Below are 26,619 nucleotides of genomic sequence, written 5' to 3'. Positions count from 1 at the left end.
AGTTTGACAAAACTGCTTAATTCTAGGAATGGTTTAGGACTGAGCTGTTGATTCATGAATGTACTCCTGAGAATTCATACAGCATTGCTCCGCCTGGCTGTTGTTCATTCCCAGCTTATCAAATGCACCTTCTCCTCAGAGGCATTTTGTTTTACTGCGCTAGCAGGGTAGGCTTTTTCTTGTCACATGATTAAAACAGAGAAATACAGCAAAAAATAGTAATTGATGAGTGATGCCTGGTTTTGACATAGAATAATTTTTCCCCATATGGTTTATAAGCAGGCTCTATCTTCACCAGATTTTGCAAGCCTTCTGCAATCAATACCACAATATTTTAAATATAGAGAGCAAAAAAGTTTCCATATTGTTTTACATGAAACAGAAGTTAGATGTGCAGGAGGCAGGGGCTGACTTCGCTCCAGACAGAACAAGTGCTCCTGCATAGTTTATGAAGCTTTCATTTTCACCAAGCTGAGAGATGAACAAAATCTTCCATTCTCTTAACTATATATCCAAGGAAGAAGAAAGGGAAGGAGGAGTTGGAGCAAAAAGTAACCTGTTAAGTGTTAACTCTGAAACAAGCACAAAGAAATCATTTTATCCTAATGTGAAAAAGAAAAATCTCCTTTTCATATTTAGATAGGAGGAAAGTATTGCCACTGGCACTACTCTTAGGATGTGTTTAAGGTGTGTCTACTTTGCACAATTCAAAATTGTCAGAGGTGCTGTGTCCATACATCCAGTGTCCCTACTGGAGGGAAAACAAGAAAAAAAATCTCTCACATGCAACTTTAGCCAATGACCTGAAGAATCATGAAGGTCCTCCTCTTAACCAATATTGAAGTTCTACAGATAAATTTGGCCTATAGCAATGACTAGCTGCCTCTAGCTTTTCAGTCACGTCGCACAACCATTCCTGCCACAAGATTTAGCAAATACGTATGACGTAGAGAATGGCGACCCAATTGCCCCTCTTCTAAGAACACATAGTCATAGGGTAAGCTATGTTATTTTTGAGTCAGCTTTGACAGAGCACTATACCATATGAAAATGTACTTTCGTTTCCTTCTGCCTGTATACCATCATGTTGTACTGATCGCACGCATACGCCTCAAAACCCAACAGCTACTGCCTAATAAAACGTGAACACCGGGTAGTTACATTGTTAGCAAGTGTTGCCCTTCAGTGATGGAGTAAAATGCAAATATTTCACAAAATTAAAACATATGCATGAACAGCATGTTGTTAATTGGGATTAATGCCTCGAAGAGGAGGAGGTTCTTGTTTTCATATTAACCTGACAAAAGATGATGGTGTGGGTGACAGGTATTACTATCTTAATTATAAATTGCTGGTTTTAAAAACAGGAAGGAACTAATCCTTCTAAATCTGATTTTCGAGTCTATGTTGTTAAAAGCTTTCCAAACTAACCTGGTAGAAGCATTTGTATTTCTCCTTTAGCACAGCATGGGTTTCTGCTGCTGAAGAAGGTACCTTTCATTTGTATCTTGTTCTCATGGATAAAGGCAATTAATGCTACTGTGAGATTCCAGAGGGATTAGCAAAACGTGATCTAAAGTTTACCTCGTCGTCCTGACCAGTGGTTTGAGCTTGTCCAGGTTGCAATAGCCAGTTCTTAACTATCAGACATTCTTTAAACGTTTCAATTCTTTCTCCAGTCGTTAATTCTTGAATTTCTCTTGCTACAGCATTTCTAGGGAGAGGTGGCTTGTGTGCGCGTGTGTCTCAGGTTTGAGTACAAGTTTAAATGAGAGGAAGCCACAGTCCAAGCGCAGAGAAGTGCGGCAAGACCCTAAGAGCAGAGTGGGCAGACTGGAACTCTTGTATGAGTGGAGACGACGGGCCAGGCAATGCTAAAAGACACTTTGGTGGTCAGACAACTGCCAGACCTCAACACTGATCTGCCACAGTGTCTTTGTTCCAATCTTGCATCTTTCCCAGAGTCTGTCAGTCAGCTGTACTGCTAATGTATACTGGAGCCAGATCAAAAATCACTCTTCCATTTCTGGTATGATCCAGATTTATGGGATATTTTAAACAAGAAAAGATACTGAGCTACCTGTCTCAAAGTGTGCAAGTTAATTCAAATTAATACAGCTGGCTTGGTATTTCTTTATGTGCCCTTTCTGTGATCAAATGCTGGTTCTGTTGGGAGCACTGTCACACACCGTCCAGAAGCATGCCATTACATTTCTGGCTGCTCTTAGCAGAAGATGAAACATAATTTTCTTGGGATGTTATAGAGTAAATGAATTCCCAATTTGTTTCCTGTTGTGTGAAGTAATTTGAGCTATTTATACAAATGAAAAGAGCTAATGACCTGGTCAGGAAGCTTAATGAAAATGCTGCCAATGATTTGAACAGTGGCAGAGCTGGCTTTAAATTTGCCTTGCATACAAGGCATAAGAGGGTAATACTGAGAAAGAGATCCAGGGAATTTTCTCCAATTCTTCTGGACTTCCCTGAAAACCTTGTTCTGCTGCGCAAAGAGCAGGCAGTATTTTCCACAGCATACAAGCACTAACACATGCAGGCAGATAAACCACAAATACCAGTTGTGATGATGCTATAGTCTACTTTTACCTAGTTTTACTAGAAAGAGATATGAAAGGATCTTGGAGGAAACTAGAGCAACTGGTATTTTATCACCGGATTTCCACATAGCACAAACTGCTCAGATTCAGTAACAACTTCTGTTCATTCATTTCTCTGCCACTTAAGTGTATTGTACAGTATGAGACATGTCTCCTCAAGAGGCTGTAAAAGCTCAGTGACTACATTCACACAGCTGATCATCTCCAAAGAAATCAATTACAGTGGTCTCTGGCTAAATAAGAAATTCCAGTTTTCAAGGGGGGGGGAAGCAGCAGCGGGCTTTTAAAAATGACAAGGCTGGAATCTACCGTATTGTTACTAAAATTGCTCTGATCTAGCTGTGGCAAGCATTTATTGTTTGGCTGAATACAGACAGTATGGATAAGAGCAAGAGCAAATAGAAAGGGAGGTTTCTGAGGAGGCCGGTTGAGTTTTTCTGTTCTTATTAATATACAACAGATGAACCTACTAAATCAGTAAAACTTCCATTGATCCAATCATTCCGACTTGCAATACGAACATCTGACTCACGTTGCAGTAGTACCAACAGAGACTCGGTTTTTGCTTTCTTGTAACAGGAACAAAAAAGAAAAATCACTGTCAAAGCACTTTCTCCATTTAAAGTACAGGGTTGCAACAGTAAAAAATATTGAAAAAATTCAACTGAAGCTTTATAAATAATTAAATCATTATACAAACACAATCAAGAACTGAAGTTTTGCATGCTGAATGAATATTTTATTTAGAACCAGTTTATAAAAATAAAATACAAAATAATTTGAAAACAAAACTTAAAACATTGTACAAAGCCTTGATATGGTACAAATGAGAAAATAAATAATTACAGCTTTATGTACAAATGACCATTAGAAGGGCATTCACTCTTTATGTTCTGGGGTGCCTGAGCAAACTTAAAAGGAAAACAACAGCTTAGAGGATTTCCAAGGAGGGGAAGGGAACTGCAATTACCGATGACAGAATTTGAAGGACTTGACATTTGTCTTCCTCAATGTTAACAAACAATCCTGGAACTACTTTCCACCTAATTAATCATGCTGCAGATTTTACGATTGAGTACTTAATTTCTTACAGGTGACAACATTGTATTTTTAATTAATACACAGATTTCATTCTTTGTGGTATTGCCCAGAGATTTTAGATTAGCAGACATTGGTTGGCAGCTTCAAAAAGCCAGTACTTGTCTGAAGGCATTGCTGGTGATTTCCTTAATTTACTAGTTTGGATGTTCATAGGAAAGCATTTGAAAAATTGACATCTGTTAGCACAAGCACTACAACTCGTCTCTGGGCTGACTCTATAGAAAGAAAGTTAGAAATTGGGGAAGAATTTCAAAACTTGCTTTCTAGCCAAGGAAAGGAAAGTGGATGCAGAGAAGGCTGCTAGGCAACCAATCCAGATCTCCAGTCAGAGGAAAAAGATGTGAAATAGAAAAAAAAAAAAATCCCACCTCACCTTGTGTCAAACCTTTATGACCTTGCCAGTCACGCAGCAGATACGTGTTTTAAAGGATTTGAAGCCAGGCAGACCAAACTAATTATATTGTATCCTTTGGAGCAAGTTGGTCTGCTGTTATTATAGGTCCTTTCTATAAAAGTTAGGTCAAAGATCAAGTGATCTCAAAAGGAAACAAACATCTGTAACTCAAATTAATTCCAGCTGAATTCCCACAGACAGTTGGGGATGATCAGGATGTCATACGAGTAGCCCACCTGTGCTACTGTTTTAGAACAAATCACTTTGGACTCTTAGCCAAAGCTGGTGCTCAGAGACAGATTTTTCTCTCTCAGAAAAGTAGAGATCAAAAGGCATTTCATGTCATAATAGTAAAAAGTTTAAGCATTTTCCAATTTAAAATACAGCAACTGCAAACATGATATTTACAGAGTCAGTTTATTCCTTCAGTCCCTCAACAGGGGAAAAACAACCTCAACAAAACAAGACCCTATACTGATTTTAATGAAAGTTTCACCTGCACAAGAATAGCAAGAATTCCCACGGAGCGAAGCTTTTTATGTAGAGGAGAAACAGAAGCAAAATACATCAGTGACATATGCTAACATTTGGGTTTGTCACTATTACTGTTAAGAGAGAATCATAGAATGGCCTGGGTTGGAAGGGACCTCAAAGATCATCTAGTTCCAACCCCCCTGCCGTGGGCAGGGACACCCTCCACTAGAATGTGTTACCTACAACGGAGAGTAAAATCAGCCTGCATGTTCAAACCTGGATGCCTAGAGTAATTGTCAAGTTAATACATTAGACTTCAAAACAATACATTCCTATGCATTTTTCGTTAAAAAAACCCCAACAAACCCAAACCAAAACTCAAAGGTAAATATTTAAAAGCCTGATTATTTAAACCACAGGAAAATGAGTGATAAAACTTCTCAGCATTTGACAGTATCTTAAGGTAATTCCAGACAATTATTACACAATCTGGGCTGACTTTTATATCGTTTCTCTTTTACAAATGTTACATGTAGGGAAAAGGAAGACTGGCTTCAAGAAGACAGCTGAGGTATTTTTGTGTGAGGTGCGTGTTTATGCGATGTGCATGTATTAGCTAAGAAGCGTATGACCTATGCTCATATATTGCATTTGGTCAAAACACTGAACCTTGCTTCCTTTTACCAGCGTTACCGGTTACTGAAAACTGCAGTAATTGCAAGCAATGGCACTGGAGCCAAAAGCAAAACAGCAAAACCCTGCGGTTCACTACCTACTTGGTTAGCTAAAAGAAGCAGAATACAAGCATTATGCACTGTTCCACAGCTTTCAGACACAGGAACGAGCATCCAAAGCTTTTACCAGTTGAAGAAAGAAATCATGAATAATGGTCAAGGCTTTTATTTATATAGCTGACAGTTCTCTGACCACTCCTGTAGTGGAAAAGCACACAGAGAACGCGCCATAGGGAATCACGGTGTGACCTAAGACACCTAAGCAGCCCCTTGCTCACTGGAACTGACAAGCCAGGCATGGGTCTCGTCACCTCGCAGGATCAGTCCCACATGAACAAATTAAGGTCAATATATTATAGGCCTATAACAAGAAACCAATTTGACTTTGAGCTCTCTTTTATTCTCCTATTCCTTTTCAGAAAATTCCTCCCTCATTTAACATATATATATATACATAAAAATTGGAGGCACGTATTCCTAGTTTGCCATTAGACCCTTTCAAGAAATTGAAATCATCATTTTCATCTTACCAGAATTTATGCCTCTTAGTGTTGAACAAAAATGCCCAATTCATTATGGAAAAAAGATCTGTTTACAGGAAAGAGTCTGTACTGTAACTCTGGCTTTGACTACATTCTCATCCAAGGGAAAAAAAAAATAAATTTTTACAAGCGTTACAGTCAACCATTGCGTAAACATTACTGCAGTAAGAAGGACTTACGGGAGTTTTGCCCAAGTTGGACTACAGGATCAGGCCTTGTCATATGGAAGAGACACAGAATCAGAATTAGGGCATAGCCAAATTATGGTAGATGAAAAGATCAGAGCAAATCAAAGCAAAACAGGCCTCGGCTCACTCTGGCAAATGAATTCCAGTGAACAGGAGGCAAAAGCTGAGCGTGTTCCTATCTATATGTATATACACACATATGTATGTATGTATATATGTTTCTATATAATATACAGTATCTATATGAGTGTATATATAGATACACTTATGTACAAATGTGTATTGAGATATATAAAATCATGTGTTTTCTCAGCTACAGTTAATACCATAATACTACAAATTGTAAGTGATAGAGCTCTTGCAAATCTTTTTCAGATGAAAATATTTCAAGCTATTTTTGAATATACAGGACCAGATCCTCCCCTTTACATCAAGACTGTTCAGTGAGGTATGCAAGAAAGCTTGATCTCAAACATGCACACTTCAAGGCAGGAATATGCCCAGGTTTCCCAAGGCAGGATGTAGCTGGTGGCGATGATGAATACCCCGTGACACTCCTCAGGGGTTTGCCTCCTGAATAATCATATATAAGAAGCAGTTAAGACCTCATATTGCTCCTGCTTTCAAGCAATAGAATTTTCTACGCTTACCGATCCTGCTCAAGTAGTAGATGGGTGCCTAGCATCATACAACTTGCCAGTGTTGCTCTGTGGTATCACACCTTCTATTACTTTTAACAGGCTTTTACCTAAGCAGTAATTGGCATTTGTAGTTAATAATGAGGTTTATTAATATTAATATGGATTTTTGAGGTTGCAACTTTGATTATACCATGCAATATTGTAGCACAAATGTCTGTGTGAATTGTTCAGTCTTTTCAAGTTCTATTTAGTTTAAAGGCTTCATACCTCAAGATGTCTAAAAAAATGCTTCAAAGTGCTGGCCACAACACAGGAAACACCATAAAGAGGAAATGTGTGTGCACCATCTGCATCTGCTACATGTCATGGCTCCATTGCACTGCCCTCCAAAGAAACGGAGGCTTGCAGAGTACAAAGCAACAGCTCCTTGAATGATACTGTTTCCCAGCTAAAATCCCTGTGTAAGCACAGTAACTGTAACCGTTTTGTACAAGGGAGAAAAATCTTCCCTGTCCCTGAAAATTTGTTGCAGATAACCCTCTGTAAACCATTCATTCACGCTCTGCACAAAGGCCGCACACGTGTACATTGGTGCTTTTATGCAGTGTCAGTTGCATATTCAAACATCGAACCTTACAGAGTTCTTGATGATTATACAGGTCCTCTAGTAATATTAAGCTAATATTTATGTATGAGTTGATCAGCTGACCATTACCTAACTACATTAACTGATTGCTACATTAGACGATAGTAAGCACTTCTGTAAACTTGTGGGGGGAGAGTATCAAGCAATAAAAAACTCCAGAAGAGCGGGTAGTTCAAGGTAAGTTATCCACAATCACTCTTCCATTCACATCTTCATGATTTTCTCACTAGATCCTGTTGACTCCACTGCAAAAAGCAACTGGGGATATACAGTCCTTTTACCTTTTTCTGCACTGAAAGAAGCCTGGGCCATCAATCACAATTAATATCTCTTTCTCCGTTTTGGCATAGTTTACTATTTTTACATTGGCAAGTAGTTCAAGTACAAGTGAATTTCTACAGCATTGATTTATTTTACATAGTAATGTATACCAATGGACAAGTCTGTACTTTGAAGACAGCATTAAAAAATCCTTAGGTGTTATATTCTTTCTCACCTGTAAAGCAATTACTTGTTTCTGGATCCTGCTACACTGGAGAGAAAATATAAACACCTCAACTTCAGCATTTCAGGGAAAGATGCATAAAGTTAGTACCTATTAAAACTGACCATGTTAATGTAGGAATAAGCTTACAAGACCATAATAAATGCTTTTCAGAAATAAAGGAGAGGGGAGGAAAAATAATCATTGGCTGTCACATCACCTTAACAAATAATTCCAGCAGTGCTCAGGGCAAAAATAGCAGAATGGGACCAAATTCTCTTTATGGTATACCGTAAGGAAACATGTGGAAAACAGGAAGGAAAAGATGGAATTTGTTGTTGTCACATTCATCTGTTAGGTATTCATTGACTGTCACTGCTCCTACATGACGAGTACTCATAACAATTAAGAACTCACATTATGAAATATATGAGTAACCACAAGCCCTATTTGTAATCAAAAATAAAAATCCTTTTGAGTCTCTGTTCTTGTTCCATATGCAAATGCACACACAAAATTATAAAGAAAAAAAGCAAGCTGCAAGACAAAACATTGGCTGGTTGAGAAATCAGCAGTCCTTCAATCTTGTACCAAGGTATAAAGGCTATTAGAATTTGTGCATTCCAGAATTTTTTTTTGAGGGAAATAGAAGATGTAATGTCAAAAGTATTCAGGAACTAACACAAAGGGAACTGTATTATTTGTGGTCCATAAATTACAAATGAAAAATGAGAAAGAATGAGTTTATATAAGCATATACATATATGTATATATAAATATTTATATTATATAATTTACCATGAGAACATGCAATTATCAGTATAGCACCTATTATACAATATAATACAAAGGAATAGGACTTTCTAATGGTACAGTTTCTTCAGAAAAAGCAGGTATATCCTACCTATTGCATTCATCTGTAGTGCTTGAAACCTGAATGAAATTAAGGTTCCACACTGTGCTACATTACGTATGGGAAACAATATACATATTCATAGTAAGAAAAGAAAAGAAAAGAAAAGAAAACGAACATCAACATAGTCTGACAAAGCAAGTGAAATTCAGTGCAGCTCCAGGGCAGCTTTAATGCAGCATTAGAATGTGTTAGCTCAGAGACAAAATATTCCCTTTTTAATCCAAAGGTATTCATTTGGCAGAGGTTAAATAAAAAAGCACAGATGCTGGCTGAAGAGGCGTATGACTGCAGCAAGCAGATCACTAACTGACATGTCTCCTATGCATCCAGCATCCCCACAAGAGGAATAATTAGGGAGAGCTGGCTGCATTTTTCTCAGGCTTGCGTTCTTGTGTGTTACTATTCTGACCCACTACTCTCTTCTGAATATACCAAAAGGTGCTGTACCATTACATTCTCTACGGAGATCGTGTAGAGCGCAAGAGATTATTAGGTAACTACCGAACAAAGTTGGAGGAATTAGACACTGTGGACTCTTCTGACAGACAACAAAGCTTGGCTGTCAAAAAAGTATTTGGACAAAAGAATGACAAGAATCCAACATAAAAAATATCTCAGATTGCTTTCTGTATATTTTGCTTTGATGACTAATATTCCTACTCAGATTTTGTAAGGGTGTTAAGTATATTTCTATCACCTATAACCTACCAAGTTCAGAAAGTAGACAATCTCCTCATCTCTGTTTCATCTTTCCTGTTTTTTATAAAACAAATGACCAAAAAAGCAAATCTTGGTTGGTAACCATCTCTGCATGGTAAGATCGGTGTTTTAAGTAATCCATAACTGAAGGAAAAACAAAAGGCAGCAATAACAAGGGTTCTTTTTGCAGTTAAAGGGAAAAAGGTACTTCTGTTTTCTAACTTATTTTCTAACTTACATTGCAATTTATTGTAAATCTGAAACATTCAGTGAAGTGCAGACATCTCTTCCTTTCTCTCATTTCCTAGACAGGAATGCTTTTTGAAATTCTACCAAACGTGGTTTGAAGAACCCCACTGTGACTCCTAAAGTATATGATATAGAACTGAGAATTAGTTTCTTGGCTCCTAATTAGTACTAAACAAATTTCTAAAGAAAATAACTATAAAAAACATCTTGGCAAATGTTAATATTAATTTTTAAAATATCATTGTCAAGAAGGGGCAAGGTGTATGATACTTCCTTAAGTAAAAAATCTGTGCCATGGTAGATAGGGGACAAGATGATCACTGAGTAACTTGGAGATGTGTGCAGCTCAAAACGGAAGAGACTTAGAAGGTAGAAATACCACTGTCTTCTAAATTGTGTGCTTTTTTTAAAACTGCAAAGACATGCTCGAGCAGTACTTATCTCCCAAGTTGTGACATCATTTTGGGAATAACCGTTTCAGGTTTTCTTACATACTCCTTGAGCATGTAAGGCCTTAAATAATTAGGCCAAATCTTCTAGCTAGGTGAACTAAAAACATAGAAATAAATACCCTTTTAAAACACTCACCTTAGAGATATTTTTTTACTCTAAATACATTGCACCTCTTTGACTACCTAGTCATTCCTATCCTGGCCTCTACTTCCCTCTCGTGGATCTGCTTGCTGCCTGCTCTTAGGCAATGCCTGGCCACCTATTTACACAGTATGTTTTCTCATGAATAGTTTATGATGCTTACTTTCTTTAAAAAGCGCAGATTCAACACCGTTGGTTTTTTTTAATATACTTTTTTTGATTATTTTTTTAAATACACAGTACACAGACAAAACATGCATCAGATTTAGGAGGAGGTTTTATACCTGTCAAGGCCCAGTTCCTATCTGCTAAGCTTAGTGGTTGATTTGCTCTTTCCTGTGGGAGTCTTAGTGTTTGGGGAATGGTGGAAGGAACTGCCAGATCCTTTCAGACCATTCTTGCTTGGTTTGTTGCAGCAGTGCTCTTGTTGGCAGGATCTCCTAGAAGATGAGGAGCCTGAATGGCTAGGAGGTGATTTACTCCTCCCAAGATGTGGGGATGAACTCCTCTGATCATGATGGGGTCTCCCAGCCCGGGACGGAGAAGAACTGGCAGTACGGGGTAAAGAAGAGCTCCTAGGGGAGGCACTGGGACTGCGTCGGGGGATGACAGGGCTTTTAGGTGGTGTTTTTGGACTATGTGGAGATCCTGGACTCTTACACTGGGTAGAACTCCTTGGTCTTTGAGATCCATTCTGTAGGATTTGAGCCAGACGAGAGATAAGATCTGAGTCCGAGCTGCTACTCCCTAGGACTCTGTATCTGCGTAACCTTAAGAAGAAACGAAGAAAGATTATTTCTGTTCCCATCTATTCCCTAAAGTTCAAATAAAAACACAATATCTCTAGAAACTAGGGATGAGCTTACATTGCAGAGCAGACATCTGGAGCTGAACTTTCCTATAAAGTAGAGGTGTTTGGATCTAGGCTTTGCTTCTGTGTTGTTCAAATCAACACAGTATTTATATTTTCATCAACTCACTCACATAAACAGCCTAAGTGTTTACAGGATAACTGAAATTTCTTGGTGGTGCTGGAAGAAGTGCACTGAAGAGCAGTGCTTATCGCCTCTGTTTCAGAGGGGTACATCCATACCTGCACACCATCAATACGCTTCTATATGCAATTTTAAGGGATGACAAAGCACACCACAACTTCCTTCAGAGGATTTCGCACTACTGTATCAAAATTCTTCTTATCCTGGTAATGTAGACACTGAAGAAACTAGATCGTGGTTGTCTGTATATAGAATTGGCAAAGGGGGGCTTCTAGAATTCACTCTGCTCTCCTTTAATTAGTTGTTTTTTTATTTAGCCATGATCTGAGCATAGCTAGCTAATGCAATACTGATGGTTGGAATCTCCAAACTCGAATACTTAAAATGTCTACAATAAGTACAAGTCAATTTTCAAAGGGGCTGGATATGACAGATCCTATTGATTTCTCTGGGTTTTGAATAATCAACAGTTCCATAAAAATGACCCCACTTTTTTTTCTTTTTTTCTTTTTTTTATGTGTAAAGATTTAGTTATAGATTGACAGGTTTCAAAATATTGAATACACATCTATTGATGTATAAGGTTTAACGGTGAAACAGGCTGATTCTTGTGTAACAGCCTCTCCTCATTCATTCCCCAACAATGTAAGGTTTCTCAGAGAACTGAAGCCCAGCATTTAAAAAAAAAATAGTTAAAGGATGGAACTTCTACAGGATTACATACTGCATAATAACAGCAGTCTAGCTCAAATCCATTTTCAACCTGAAAAGCTATTTCTATTTTCTCTGCATTACCTAGCTTCTACCCCAGGTCTAGTAGGTGGTTTTCCTGGTGGTGGCCGAGGAAAGAACTGAGCTGAACTTGAACTGGTGACTTGATCAGTGGTTGCCCAGGACACCGGCCTTGGAATCTTGCTTTTTCTGGACTGAGGGCTGCTTGGAGATAAAGAGCTATCTTCTGTCTGCTTGCTGAAATGAGAGTCCAGTGTCAATCTAGAAAATGAGGATAAGACATCATCTTCAGAAAACGGTACTGGAGCAGCAGCCATTTTTTCCTCCAGTGACTTATCAGAGGCACTTGAGAGGTCACCAAGGAAAGATTTGAGCTGTCTTTTTTCCATAAGTAGTCTGACCAAATCTGTCTGATGGGCCTTTTTCAGAAGAAGCTTTTCCTTTGCTGAAACAGGAGAAGAGGACTCTGACGTTGAGTCTATCTCTTGTGCTAAAACTGGGATTCGGCTCTGCCTGAATACAAACGGAGGTTTAACTAAATCCTTCTTAGATCGATGAGAATTCTCATTTTCTGAAATGCAGTGGAATAACTCTCCGTTTCTGGGAGCATTTTTCTCTTTTTTGTCCTCCTGGTGCAAAAACGTAGTAAGGGCCACTTGGTGGCATTTCAAGTCTTGGATATGGACTTCTTCCTTATTTGAGTGAAAACCATTTTCCTGAACTGGTGCTATTTTGCTTGCCTGTCTATTAACATGTGGTTTGGTAAGTCTTGAGGGAGAAAATTCTGATGTTTTAGGTGCTATTGACTTCAGAACCTCATCTTGATTTGGCACCAAACAGACGGGCCTTGGCTTTGATTCTTCAGCAGCTTCAGTGTTCGTTAGAGGTTCTTCCTCTGCAGATTTTAAGTTTCCTGGCAAAGAAGAATTCTGTTCTTTGCTTGGCATTCCAATGGCATCCTCAGAAACCACTGGAAGCCTTTCTTCCTCAGCCTCCTCTACAGGAGTATTTTCAATTTCTTTCTCTTCTTGTATCCCACTATGTTGTTCAGGTAGGTCCTTCTGGCCACAGTTCAGGACACTGACACATTCTTTGACGATTCCTCCCTTATCAAGCACCTCTTGGCTGATATTAAGTACCAAATCTGGTCTGCTGGCACTAGCTGGAAGCGCGTCTTCTGTCACAACCAAACCTGGCAAACTTTCCTTTGGAGAGGAAAGTTCCACGGTGTGTTCCATAGACTGAGCATCCTGTTCTCTTTTCTCTAGCTGGTGGCCATAATGAAAGCTCTCCGAAGCAGACTGCGTGGATGCCACTGAAGGCCTGGGTATTGTTACCTGCATTGGAAAATTAGAGAAGTAAAAGGTGAGAAACTTGTGTATGTTATACAGATAATATCCTTTAAATAGCATTTTTGATTCCATGTCTTTAAGATACATTATATAATGAATCCTATGAATCACAATGTTCAAATAATACCTAACTTCATAATTTACATCAAGATAATTCAGAAAAAAAAATACCCTATCATCCCAAGACAGAAATGTGTAACAGAGAAAACCAAACATAATCTCAGTGGAAAATGTTGCAGTAACCAAGTAACCCTCCTGGAAATGAGATCCAGCCTAATAGGTAGGTTTTTTATTTATTTTACATTAGTTTGAATACTCTTAGAATAAGTTGTATGTAAACGTAAAATCTTTAACAAGTACACAACAATATTTTTAGACAAGTACAGAAGACAAAGAACACAGTGAGGTCCAGATTCAGGAATGGACTTAAATTTCAATTTAGGTAGAATTTAGATATTTTGTTAACAAAACAATTAATAAAAAACTTTATTTAGGTAAATAAATACATCCATACCCATAATAGCTATATTTTTGTCCAGAAAAACTTTCTTGAGTACCCAAATTTTAGCTATTACCTTCTTTACAGAAACTTATACCTAGTTTTAACTAAGCAACCTGGTTGGGACATCTCCTTACCTAAGGTCATTAAGAGATTCACAAATTAAATATTCACACATCTAAATCCCCTAACAGGGTCTAATCCAATAGATACGCTTAAAGTACCCCTAAAACCTATATATAGTATTGAGTCAGAATCCCTTTGAAACTGTAACAGTCGGTTATGAAGAGCGCTGCTTCTAGTACATAGCTTAATTGTTAGAGCCTATGTCCAGGACATGGGAAACCTGCATTCATGTCTCTCCCCACCTGAGGGACATAAGCCCACTTCCCCCAGTTCCCATCAGGTATGGACAAAACCAGAATGAGGTTGCTTCTCACGTTCCCCATTGAAGTCAGGCCACTGTACAGATAGAAATGCAAGAGTCATGAGGTCAAAGGGGTGAGAGAGCACACACAAAAGTGAGAGGAATTTTTACCTCTATGGCCAGGGAGGAACACACTTTCATGTGAAATGAAGTCCTAGATTCTGGTTTATACATACTGGATTGAGTCATTTGGTATAAACAGTAAAAAAAAAAAAAAAAAAAAAAAGATAAAATCAAAGGGCTACCCTTACATCTTCCTCTACATGGACAGAGACTTCAGCTCCTTTCTTCCTTGTATTCTTTAGCCTCACAAATCTGACACAGTTTGAGTTTGTAAAACTCAACAAAGAGTGTAAGACTGGAGTCTGGGTTTGGACATAAAGACTTTCTTGATGTACTGATGGTAGAAAAGACACCTAGTGGTAGCCTATTTCCAGTGTTGCCAGGATTCTGCTATGTTACAAGACAGATTTCACTTGACCTTGTTGCAGAAATTATACAGGCTGCTGAGCTTAATGGGCTTTTGCGAGAGCTAGTACATTGGTACTACCAGGTGGTAGAAACCAAGCTCATCTGTCAGGACCCGTAACAATTTATACAGTGTACTCAAACTTTACACATACAGAACAACGTTCCAAAGTAAGAAATGGGAACCAACAGTGAAGGAGATCTACTCAGATTTCCCATGAGAGTATAATAGCTTCATTGAAATTCTTGCTGATTTCTTTCATTTTTTTATGGTTTTTTTTGCATTTTCTTCATAGTCCTGTATAACAAAATTTCCATCATTATGGCTGCACATTTACCTCCATGAAACACAAACATTCAACTGATACTATAAACAGTTCACTACAACAAAACATGAAACATAAATCACAGGCATAAAGCTGAATTAAAGAGAGGACAATTATTTACATTAAGGAAATTATTTCTATACTATAAAATGTATTCTGAACCTTTCTAATTTACCTAATGCAGTTTTTGGACTTTAACCTAAAAATATGGAATCATATTTTTGAGAAATTTGGAATAAAATTTGGAGAAAAATATTTTCTTAGTTTTATATGTAGGATTAGCTGTTAGGCTACAGAAAGCGGTATTTTTCACTGGAGGGAAAAAAGAGAAATGTAAGATAATTGATCTCGTTTTCCCAAGTAGACCTAAGCTGTCTGTAGCATCTTCCCCCAGTTGAGATTTATTGAAATATGAGAAAAAACCAAAAAACAACCCAACCCAAACAAAAACCCATTCAGACCTGCAGCAAGAGGCTACTTTTTGTCTCCCTGATAATTTGTTTTCCAGTTTGGGCCAATACAGTCCCTTTGTGTTTGCTGAATTAAAACGGTATATTGAGAAACAAAGTGAAGTTACTTAGTTTCAGCCAAACAGTCCTCCTCATCTCCTCTTACTCTCAAGTCTGGGTTCTCTCCTCTGAAAGAAACACTACTTCCCTTTGGAGTTAGGGAAGTCTTTCTTACTCCAAAAGCTTTCTTGTGAGAGAATCCAAGCACATCAGTTTAGCTACAGAAAGATCAGAGGAAGGAGAATTTTTTTTAAAAAGCACCTTTCCGTGATTAGGTCAGTTAGTGACTAAATCTTGAGCATTAAACGAAAATAGTTTAACAAGAACTCTGCACAGAAAAAAAAGTGAGGAAAGTCGAGAAAAAATTAAGAAAAAAGGTCTACGAAATAGGGCAGCTATTCCATAGGTTTCCATACATCTCTAGGAAGTTTATCTGAGGCAACACATCTCCAGGTATCACACATTGAAGGACTTGCTTTCATATAACAGAAGAACATATTTTGGCCTGTCACACACAAAAAAATCTTCAGATCTCTTACAAAGTCTCAACTGTAAGCTGGGTAAAACTGAGTTCAGGAAATTTTACTGCAATATTGTCCTTGGAATAGCAGGTTCAGATTTTGGAGAGATCACTTGGGCATATGCTGTCCACTCAGCTCTGTCTCCAGCTTGTTTTAACACGTTGTTCTCCAGGGCTGCAGACAGCATCTCCAAATAAGGAAATGTGGTTAAATATTTCCTTTTCCAAACATTTCACTCGATGAGCTAGTCTGGTTGCCAATTCAAATGGCCCAGAAAACAAAAAAACAGAGTTGTCTTCCACATATCTGAAGAAGGATGGCTTCCCTTAGAATGGAATAGTTCCGGTGTCCTCTCAATTTTCAGAGGGAGACAACCTTAGTTACTTGCTTTTAGGAATCTTCTTGGTACGTTTCCAGAAGGGCTGCAATTGCATTTAAATCCTCCTTTGCTCAAATATGTTTACCTGGTAACTCTTTTCCTTGTGACACCTCTCTCATGTCAATTCCTTGTTAGGTGAAACCAGCTCTGATCTGAAATTTACTTACATTTTTCAACAGAGTTCACATCCTTTGCCACATCTGGAGACAGAATTTCCTAGTCTTTCAGGCCCATCTTGGCCAACCCAGATTCAACCCTTACACACCCAAGAAATAGAAGAGTAAGCTTGTTGAACAACCTACAATAGAACAGGCAGGAACTATTTATGAAAGAAAAACATTGAACAAGTGGAGGAAAGAAAAGAATACTGGATGACTGAGTACCATCAAAGAGCACTACTGAGTAGCTCACAGTTTCAGAAATGGCCTTTTGAACACATATATATCACTTTCTCGATATGTGTTCACTAACAAACAAAAGTTTGTTTTCTCAGTCCATAACCTCTTATTAGTCTTCTCAAAGCAGAAGAATTAAATTATATCCTCATTGGGCTTGACATTTCACCTACATGTGCAAGAAAATTAAATGCAGAAGTGCCTTTCACACACGGGTTGCTACAACTTCAGGTGCAGCTTTAAAAGAAAAACCAAAGAGCAAGGCCAATTTTTAAAAAAATCTGGGAATGTGTATGAGAACTTGTATAGAACTGAACCCTGTTAAATTACAGAATCATAGAATGGTTTGGGTTGGAAGGGACCTTAAAGACCATCTGGTTCCAACCCTTCTGCCATGGGCAGGGATACACATGGTTTCATTTGGAAGAACTTGGATGTAATAGTCAATTATTGAAGAAGAAGTTACGTGCCCACCACACATAACTTTATGATTCACACTATGCAGGATTCTAAGTAAAAAGACCAGAGAAAGTTTTGAATCCCTTAAAACAATTTTAAATATATATATATATCTCATCAGATAGCCTTAATTATCTCATAAATAGTCTTCTTGCTCTCTTGTTTGTGAAACTTTGCCAGACAGAAGTCATAATCAAGGAGTCTGAGGAGGGCTGATCCTGAGACATGCAAAATACACCAATTTAAATTATCATTAAGTCTAATTCAGGGAGACAGAAGTCTCAAGGTTGTTCAATACATATCTAGTTACAAAACAAATAATACATGGCCTAATATGTAAAATTTTACAAAAAAAGATCATAATCATAAATAATCCTCATACTTTCTTTTCTTCTGCCACTAATTAAAATTTTATTCTATGAAATTTCTATGGCTAATCATGCCAATTTTGTAAAGCGCTGAACCTGAAGAACAAAGATTACAATGTGACATGGGCAATTCATCTAAGAAAAAAGTGGGGAATAGAATTTTAAATCCTGCCTCTCAGCTGACTGTGGTAATCAGTTTATAACACTATCTACCTGATTACCAAAATTCCCATACTTCAATAGAAGTTATGCGATTCAGCAGCTTACTGAAAATGGCTGAGACAATATATGGAACAATGAATTTGAGGTTCTCCTTTCACTCTGAAATATCTGAATGCAATTATTACCACCATGATCTTGAATCCTTTGGCCTTCCCTAAATAATTTCTTAATTCCTTTCTGATTTCTCAAATTAGCACTTGACCGAGACAAGAAATTTGACTGCATTGTCTTCAAGAAACTTTACAAGATGGTGAGTGGGATGTTAAAGAAGGAAAAAAACCAAAACATCAACAACAACATAAATATCTCTTGGACATTCTTTATGACATCTGACAAACTTTCCTCCCTTTAAACCTTTGACAGGCTGCAATAGCAAGTGATATGCTTGGATTAAATTCTCTGTGAACATATACAGCAAATTGCAGAGGAGTGAAATATTGAGTTTTGGTCTGCAAAGTTGCTAAGTCTGAAAGATCTAAAGGTGTGAATATGGATTATTGTACAATACCAGCAGGTAAACATCTGACCTCTCAGCAATATAGCTTCTTCCCTCCATTCATGCTGTCTGCTACTTCTGCAAGCATGTCAAGTGCTGTCAGGACTTTGGGCCTCTTAGAAGCATGGTGTACAGATCCCATCATTATTTGTAACTTCTCACATTAATAAGCCATTATCATATTACTTGGCATTCTGAAGACATTTTACCTAATCAGCTTACTCTTCAGAACTTCTTTCCTACCTTGGTAAAGCTTGTGTATCTATGAGAACAAGCCTCATGTATCTTTCCTCTTTTCCCTCCTTCTCTTTTTCATCTATCGTTAGCTCTATCGCCTACCAGGAATATGACCGTTAGTATAAATCTGCAACTTCTGCAACACCAAACCACCTGAATCATTCCAGTTCACCAGCTTCCTATGACTTCATGAGTTTTTCTTTACTTATGGCCCCTAATTTTATTTCCTTGCACAACTACATGCCTCTGCAAAGGAATTTGAACTGCAGTTTGTATGAAAGCATAAAGACTATGTTAGTGCACTGTCCTGTAATTTACTGCTAGTTTAATTCTCATGTGAATAAACCACTGCTATGCTTACTTCTCTGTAGACAACTCACCTAGCTTACTGTTCAGAACAGCCCTCTTACTTTTCAGAATCCTCCCTACCTACTACTATCATTCCTACTGACCTTTTAGAGTCTAATCCTCTATATCCCTTACATTCCCTTCCCAGATTAAATTCACAGCAGGAAATAAGTTAAATATAATTAATTACAGATTTGCTAAACTACATTGGCTATTTCTACCGATAGACTAATATGGGGATAAACAGGAGAAATATATGGCTGTAATTCATGGTGTTACAGAACAGAAGACCAGAGATGATTATAAGTTTTGATACTGAATCCCTTTCAACAGTCCCATATGTATGGTACTGCAAGCATCGCAGGCATTTGTAGGAACTGGTGGTCCCCAGGATACTGCCTTCTGTTGTTAAAAATTCACACATGACAGGACCTAATCCTAAACTAAAGGGAAGTTACATATGAAGGCTTACTTACATCTAGCTGAAAAGAGGAGCATGTTACTTTCCGCACCTCTTAGACATATTCTTTCTACAATTCTACTAATTCAAATTCTAATTTTTGCATTGATTTATATGGAGGTTGCAATGAATGGGAAGAAGATGAAATACAGATGCAGAGCAGTGAATGTACAAGACAACTGTGTTTTCATATTCTCTAATATGATAGACGTCTTTTGAGGATAAAGAACATATAGATCTGTGTGTAAAGTCTTTCTTTAAGGCTTATTAATCATGGCTTAATTTCAGTATTCATTAAATATCTTCCTTTTTCAGTTATTCCTTTGCCACTTTACCAGGTAAAGGAAGATTATTTTTTTTTTTTTTGTTCTAACAAAACCCCATACCCACAAACATCCAATAGGGCAAATATTGATTGCTCTAAAAGTAGTATCATCAATTGCTTTTAGAGAATGACTGCCATTATAATAAGTGACTAATTAGTTTGGTAACGTGGCTAAAACAAGTACTCATTTAATTTGAAAACTCTTCTATATAACACATAAACCCATTGAAGAATATTCTTGAAATTTACTTATATTGTTGGAGAACTGCGAAGCAGCGGCACTGACAGACTATTACTTCAGAACACTCACACAATCCTCCAGTCGTATACTCCTATTAGAAATGAGCCGGTATTGTAATATTTTTCTTGAGTTCCACAGAGAAAGTCTTTTTCTAACAAAGAACCCATGAACTTGCCTTAATGCACAGTTCAGGGATGTGAAAAGATGGCAGCTGAGGCCTATTTCACCTTCCCATCTCATGCTATTATTTCCTTCTTTACAGAAACTGAATTCCTACCGTACCATGGTTATTATCTAAAGTCACAAAAGATCTAGAGGTTAAGAACTATTTTCAGAAGCTTGGTGACTTGGGGACTTTTTCCTCTGGGAAGTTGGAAACTGCTCATTCCATGAGGACTGTGGGTTTAGTAACAAAGCCAGTGAGTTCATACCATACTAAGTAGAAGAATATATTCAGCATTTCTAAATCTAGGTTTTATAAAACATCTAATAATCTTCAAGAGGATGTTAATTAGTTCTCCATGGGAGGTTATGTTCAAGTATACTTAGGGACGCTGCTGCTCAAGTTTACTTAGGCACTCAATTAAGAAGCAAAATAAACCACTACAAATTAGAAGGTTCCTCCTCTAACAGAGGACACTAAGTACGCAGTGACATTTATTTTTTAATTAAGGTGCAACCACTTTTGGTATATAAAATGCAGTTAAAATATTTTCACCACCATTATTATCAAAGCTAATAATGATGTAAGCATCTTTAAGCAAACCTCGCTTTGTTTCCACAGCTAGCTGTAAGAAATATATTCGTATATATTTTCTTACTTTAGAAACAATTTTTACTACTTTTGAATGATCTTTTTGTAGCTAAGCTCTATATTAATATCTGTCCCTACAGAGAGAATACCTGCAGTTTTCAGAAACAATAAAAACATAGGCTTCCTCAGAAAACCCCTGAAATCTCAAAGCCACATTAAACCTTGTTATTAAGGACCAGTACTTCTTTTTTTAAACACAGTATCTTCTCTGAAGAATTCACTTGAAATGTTCTATTCTAAACCCAAGTTCAATCCAAGTAAATAGTCTTTCTTTGTTATGAAAAAGAGACATACACAGAGACTCTCAGTCACATAAAAACTGCTTTTATGTGTAATAGCAGTGGGGTCTGGCTACTAATGTTTAGATTAATTCTGAATATTCCTCTCCACTATATCAATTCCAATAAAGGGTCATCACAAAGTATCAGGTAATTCATACATAAGATCTGCCTTAATACCCATGTGCAGATTTCAAATATGTCCATTTGTTTTGTTTGTATCCGAGTCCTATGAGCCACTGTCTAATTCTAGGTTACTGCTGTCCTATACTTATGCTTCAGTTTTGCTATTTACACTATATTTTTGATTTTTTTGTAAAGGTAAAAGTATCTTTCATATTCAAACAGCAATGCTTTAAGAAAAAGCTCCAACAACACATTAAAAAAACCCAAACCAAACCAAAATTAGGAGTCTTCCTGACTTCTGATCCTCCAGTCAGACAGTGAATCTACTCATCTATATGTTGTAATAAATTAAACCCAGTTCTATTCAGTTATAAGATTGGCACTACATTAGCACATGATGCCCACATTTGTGTTATACTTGCAAGGGAGAGAATCTGTGAACACTAAAATTTCCATGGACGAATCAATCATACCGGAAGAACTGATGAAACCATGCAAGTATAATTTTACTACAAATTCTAATTTTAGCAGGATTAAAATTACTGTACAAATAAAATTTCTATTTCAAACTTGAAATCCAGATTAAAATTTTCTTGAGCTCTCTCCTCAGAATTGTCAGGATCTGCTTGAAAGCATTATGGGTTTTCTAATACCCACAGTGTGCTACCACCAACAGTAGTTGTAATTCACATAAAGAACTACCTGCTTTCACTTTGCTTATAAGCATGCTTAATAGATATCCTTTAAAGACGACAGACCTAGAGATAGGAGTATTATCTATACTAAGGGTCTTTCTCTTTTCTTACAATGTTTTTTTTATATACTCTCTCTTCTGACACAAGGTTTTATAGCCCCAAAGTTTGCAGACACAAAGATGCTATTCGAATCCATCTTATCTTTTAAAAACAAAGTATCTAAAACTTTTGGCAGCCTGTTACGTTACATAGTTTTGCCTTTGTGAACAGGAGTAGTGATAAATGTAAAGCACATCTCCATGAAGTACTTACAACACAGCTGATCCCATTCAAGCACTCAAGTGATCTACAGTATAATACACATTGCCAGCTGGGTATTTAAGCTCCTTAAAAATACTTACAAGGGCACTATCAGTTTATTCTGATTCTGTTCTGGTTGGTAGCCTGGTATTATTAAGATTAAATATACCAATAAGGCAGCGTCAGTTAGCCAGTTTGTGAGCTCTCTACATATATCGCGTTCTGTGTTTAGAAGCTGCCTGAAAGCAGTCAAAGCAGCTACACATTTGTAGGTAAGTAATAAGTAATCTGTAGGTCATGTAGAGCAATAGTGTAGAATTGCCAAATACTAGAAATTTTAATACTGAACCAGTTTGCAAACTTACATAGTGGCAGCTTAGAAATATTAGAGACCTCCACTTAGCACTTGTCCTAGTTTTAGCAGTTTCCCTATTTTAAAGGGTTCTTTCTTCCTTCCATATGACAGATCTATCTAACCAGGAGAAAATGCTAAGAAGCTGATATATTCACAAACTCCAAATAAGGAATTTTTTCCCCTGTAATTCTAGTTGGACTAGTATCATTTGCAATTTTAATGATAGCACACAACATACTTTAAGAGAGAAATATATCTTAATTAAAGATTATCTTATGGATGATATTATCGATTATATCTGCAATTATATAAAAATATTTATTATATTAATTAGATCAAATATACCTTAATTACATGAGAAATAATCATTAGTTCTTGGGCATTATGCTCTGAAGTATAACTACCTATTTATTTCAAGAAGATTACTGTTCAAATTGTCATAGAAACAATTGCTGACACCAGAGTTGATCAGCTCTTCATGAGAAATCCCACAGACCATTTAGCTTTCCTGAAACATCTTTACTTATTCTATGCTAATGAAATTATGATGCTAGAAAAATGTACTAAATCATGTATGTTTGGGATAAGACTGGCATTTGAAAAAAATAAAGAAAAATATGGACTATTTCAAGGACAGACAAGAATAGATGAACCATGTGGTTATGAATTTTGGGAATCTTAGAGGTACTGTGGATTCCAAAAACCACCAATATTTAAAATTATTAATAACTTTTTATAGGTTTTTCCCCTACAAGATCAGTGTATGTGGATGCTATTACCAAGGCTAATTTATTGTTCTGACCTTCACTATGACTCTTCTGCCATTTCTGATAGAGAAACCTGCAGAAGGAGAATGGCCAAGAGGGTTCTGTCACTAAAAATGGATGTGTTCTCTACAGGCAACACACTATTTGAAAAAAATTAAGACATTCATGCTGACTGCTTGTCCTCAACTGTTAATTCCTTAATTTACAACCTGGAAAGGTTCCATCAAAAGAACAGCTAACTTAACATGCTGTAATTTTTAATTCTTCTTTACAGTGATGGCAGACGTGAAAAAAGCACACCTGAAGAATTTCTCTTTCAGACAAGAGACCCCACTAAGCCCTGGAGGCAGCATTTAGACTTCTACGTATCAAAAAATTGCCTCTGCCACTTGGTTAAAAGCAACAATCAAAACTTATGTTTGCATTAGATTGTGTAAATGAAAATTGTTCATGAAACATCATTATCAATATAAAATCCAGTTGCTTAAAAGAATGGGAGCAACCTGTGAGCTTATGTGCATCTTCCAGTCACCCTCTTGTTTCTTCTAAAATACTGCTTCCTGATATTCCTCATCCTATGTGTTTTGTATGAAAAATCTACATAGTCAGGGGAAACTTACTAATGAAGAAAATAATGATGCTGTAGCAGCGATCATATGTCGATTGCCTTCCAAGAACCTAACAGTAACAACTGCAAACAGTAGGAATTCTGCATCTCAGCTTGCCTTTGAATCTTGTCATAAGCATTATCAAACACTTAACTTTCACTGATGATGAGTGAAGGCTGTAACATCACAGCAACTTAATTTTCAGGCTAAAATTTACTAAAAAATTAACAAATATTAACAGTTACCCTGTCATGAACAAGATGATATAACTTCTGCCCTTTTTCCCTACTTAACAAAATCAAATCTACTGTGTATGAAGCAGTTCCGGTAGCTATGAGTCGGACTAACTCCTTGAAATTTCTACCTTGATTTAACCCAATGTTGTAAACAGTATTAGCAGGGGTTTTTTTAGCATTTGTAAACAGTATTTTCTTGGGAAAAATCTAAGTTAAACTTCATGCTGACTCAATACAGTTTCCATCAGGATAGGGAAGAGGGGGGCACAACAATTTTGTAAACCCTGAAATTCGAAGCCTTTTTGCTACAGCCAACTTTAACCATGGTGGCAGTAGAAAAACACACTCGCTGGACAGAGAAAAGCTTTTCCCTCTTCTCCTTCCAGGACACATCTAGTGGATAACATACCATGTCTTCAAACTGAAATTCTAAAGAGGATTTTGGACAAATATATCCATTCCTGACATTTTTAATGGATAGGTACAATATTAAACCAGAGTTTTAACTAGCTGAATACTAAGGCAATCCTAATGCACATGACAACTTCAAGTTAATGCCACTGACAAATTAAAAATAATTTTAAAAGAACACTGTAAGAAGAGAGGAGCCTGTGGGGTTTTTGTTTATTTGTGGTTCTAAAAGGGATTGTTGAATATGAAAACCAATGTAAATGTTCATCTCTTGCTATTGCAGACTAGTGAAACCTGCCAAAATTAGTTCACAATAAATGTCAAAATTTACAACATTTACGTGCACTCCTGGCTCATAAACCTAAACCATCCAAAATAAAATGACAATTATATGGGATATGCATTCTTTCTCTAAATACCCCTTGAACATGTCAAGAAGTCTTACCTTATTCTTCCATAGGTCCCTGAATTCCAGTGAGATGCTTAAAAATTAAGGTAAATTTTTCAACTCAGATCAGTATATTATTTCTCATCTTGGATATGAATATGAATATGATGGCTTGCATTTCCATAGTATCTTGTGTGGGAAGATTTCAGAGAATTTTGTAACTAATAATATAAAATAATTTTTTAAAGGTTCCAGTAAGGTAGAAATTTGAGAAAATTAAAATATAAGACAAAATATTGGTATAAGTGCCAACTAATTCCGATTGCTTAACCTGAGAGACACGGATTATCCTTCCCTAACATAATGAATAACGACAAAATCATTAAATTAAAATTAGCCCCCTTGTACATGTCTCATTAAGCATATCAAAAAATGAAAATATGCCAGAATGACACACAAAACTGGAATCCACCTTTGTTAAGGGCTGAATCTTATTGTACAGCAGCCAGTTCAGAAGTATTCTAGATGGTTGCTGTGGCTAGAAGAGGTGTTCACTCTCTTATTGAAAAACTAGAGCTGAGAAACAATAGAGATCAAAAACTAAGGCCACCGATTTTGATTATTTCTCAAGACACAGTTATGCAGTAGCACAACATCTACCTAAGCAATCTCTTCAACACAGCCCTGGCCAGTAGTTGCTGCACTCACATCATCTTTTCCACTGACCTCACACAACACTCTATACAGTCCTCTAATAAGCAGAGTTCAGAGAATTTATCTGGCTGAAAAATTCACAGAAAGAAAGAAAAAGGTTATGTTTCAAGAGGATTTGCTGTACAATTTGTCCATTCTATAGAGGAAAAGGATGCTTGTAGCACTCTAGCCCCACTCTTCAGATTCAAGTACAGTCAAGAATTCTTTCTGGGTTTTGTCAGCTCTAATGCTGCCAGACTCTTTCTTTATGCTGCAAGTTGAATAACTAGAGTTGAAGCAAAATACTCCAATTCTCTTCCATAATATACGCATGACAAGAGAGGAGTTCTCTTTACTGAACAAATAAAAGTAGACCTATATCCTATACCCTCTCTGCACTACAGAGTAGAGAATATACAGAAATTTCATGACCTCCTCTATCTGACATCAAGCTAAAGGAAGGTGGGTTACACTTCCTAAACCTTCACTCATCAACAATCAAGAAAGAAAATCCCTTTGCTTGATTTCAGGAACAAATGCATATTTTTTCATTTTTTTAATACATGAAACTATATTCAACAGCACAGATCCCTGACCTCTGCAATTCATTAGTTATGAATGCTGAACCAAATTGCAAACAGCAGGAAATACACTAAAATATATTCAGTACCAAATATTTATACAGATAATATAGAATGACATTAAATTCTTTTTAATATTTAACTGGAGAAAAGCTTTAGGTTATTAACATGCATATTCATCTTCCATGCTGCCGGAACTTCTAACTTGCTAAGTACCTAACATTACTGCACTGTAGAAAAGAGAAGAACTTGCAAAAGTATTTCAGTTCTTCAGTGAGCCATAAAATACAAGGCCTTCGTTGTTGGAATGAAGTGAAGAATCACGTGCTTG

At 37.0% G+C, this 26,619-nt stretch overlaps 1 protein-coding gene across 4 annotated transcripts in view; it reads right to left on the bottom strand.

Moving 5' to 3' along the window:
* Positions 1-8,548: 8,548 nt before the first annotated feature.
* Positions 8,549-26,619, bottom strand: part of TTBK2 (tau tubulin kinase 2) — a 99,833-nt gene continuing 81,762 nt past the window's right edge. For all 4 annotated transcript variants that reach the window (XM_075754375.1, XM_075754374.1, XM_075754376.1 and 1 more), the window contains 2 exons: positions 12,068-13,341; positions 8,549-11,047 (listed from right to left, as the gene is read on the bottom strand). In XM_075754375.1, coding sequence (XP_075610490.1) covers positions 10,579-11,047; positions 12,068-13,341 — 1,743 coding nt within the window. In that variant the 3' untranslated portion in view covers positions 8,549-10,578. The remainder of the gene's footprint in view (positions 11,048-12,067; positions 13,342-26,619) is intronic.

Source organism: Balearica regulorum, chromosome 5 (genome assembly GCF_011004875.1).
Source record: "Balearica regulorum gibbericeps isolate bBalReg1 chromosome 5, bBalReg1.pri, whole genome shotgun sequence".
Taxonomy (NCBI): domain Eukaryota; kingdom Metazoa; phylum Chordata; class Aves; order Gruiformes; family Gruidae; genus Balearica; species Balearica regulorum.
The sequence above is the reverse complement of the archived record's forward strand: the minus strand, read 5'-3'. Positions and strand labels throughout refer to the sequence as shown.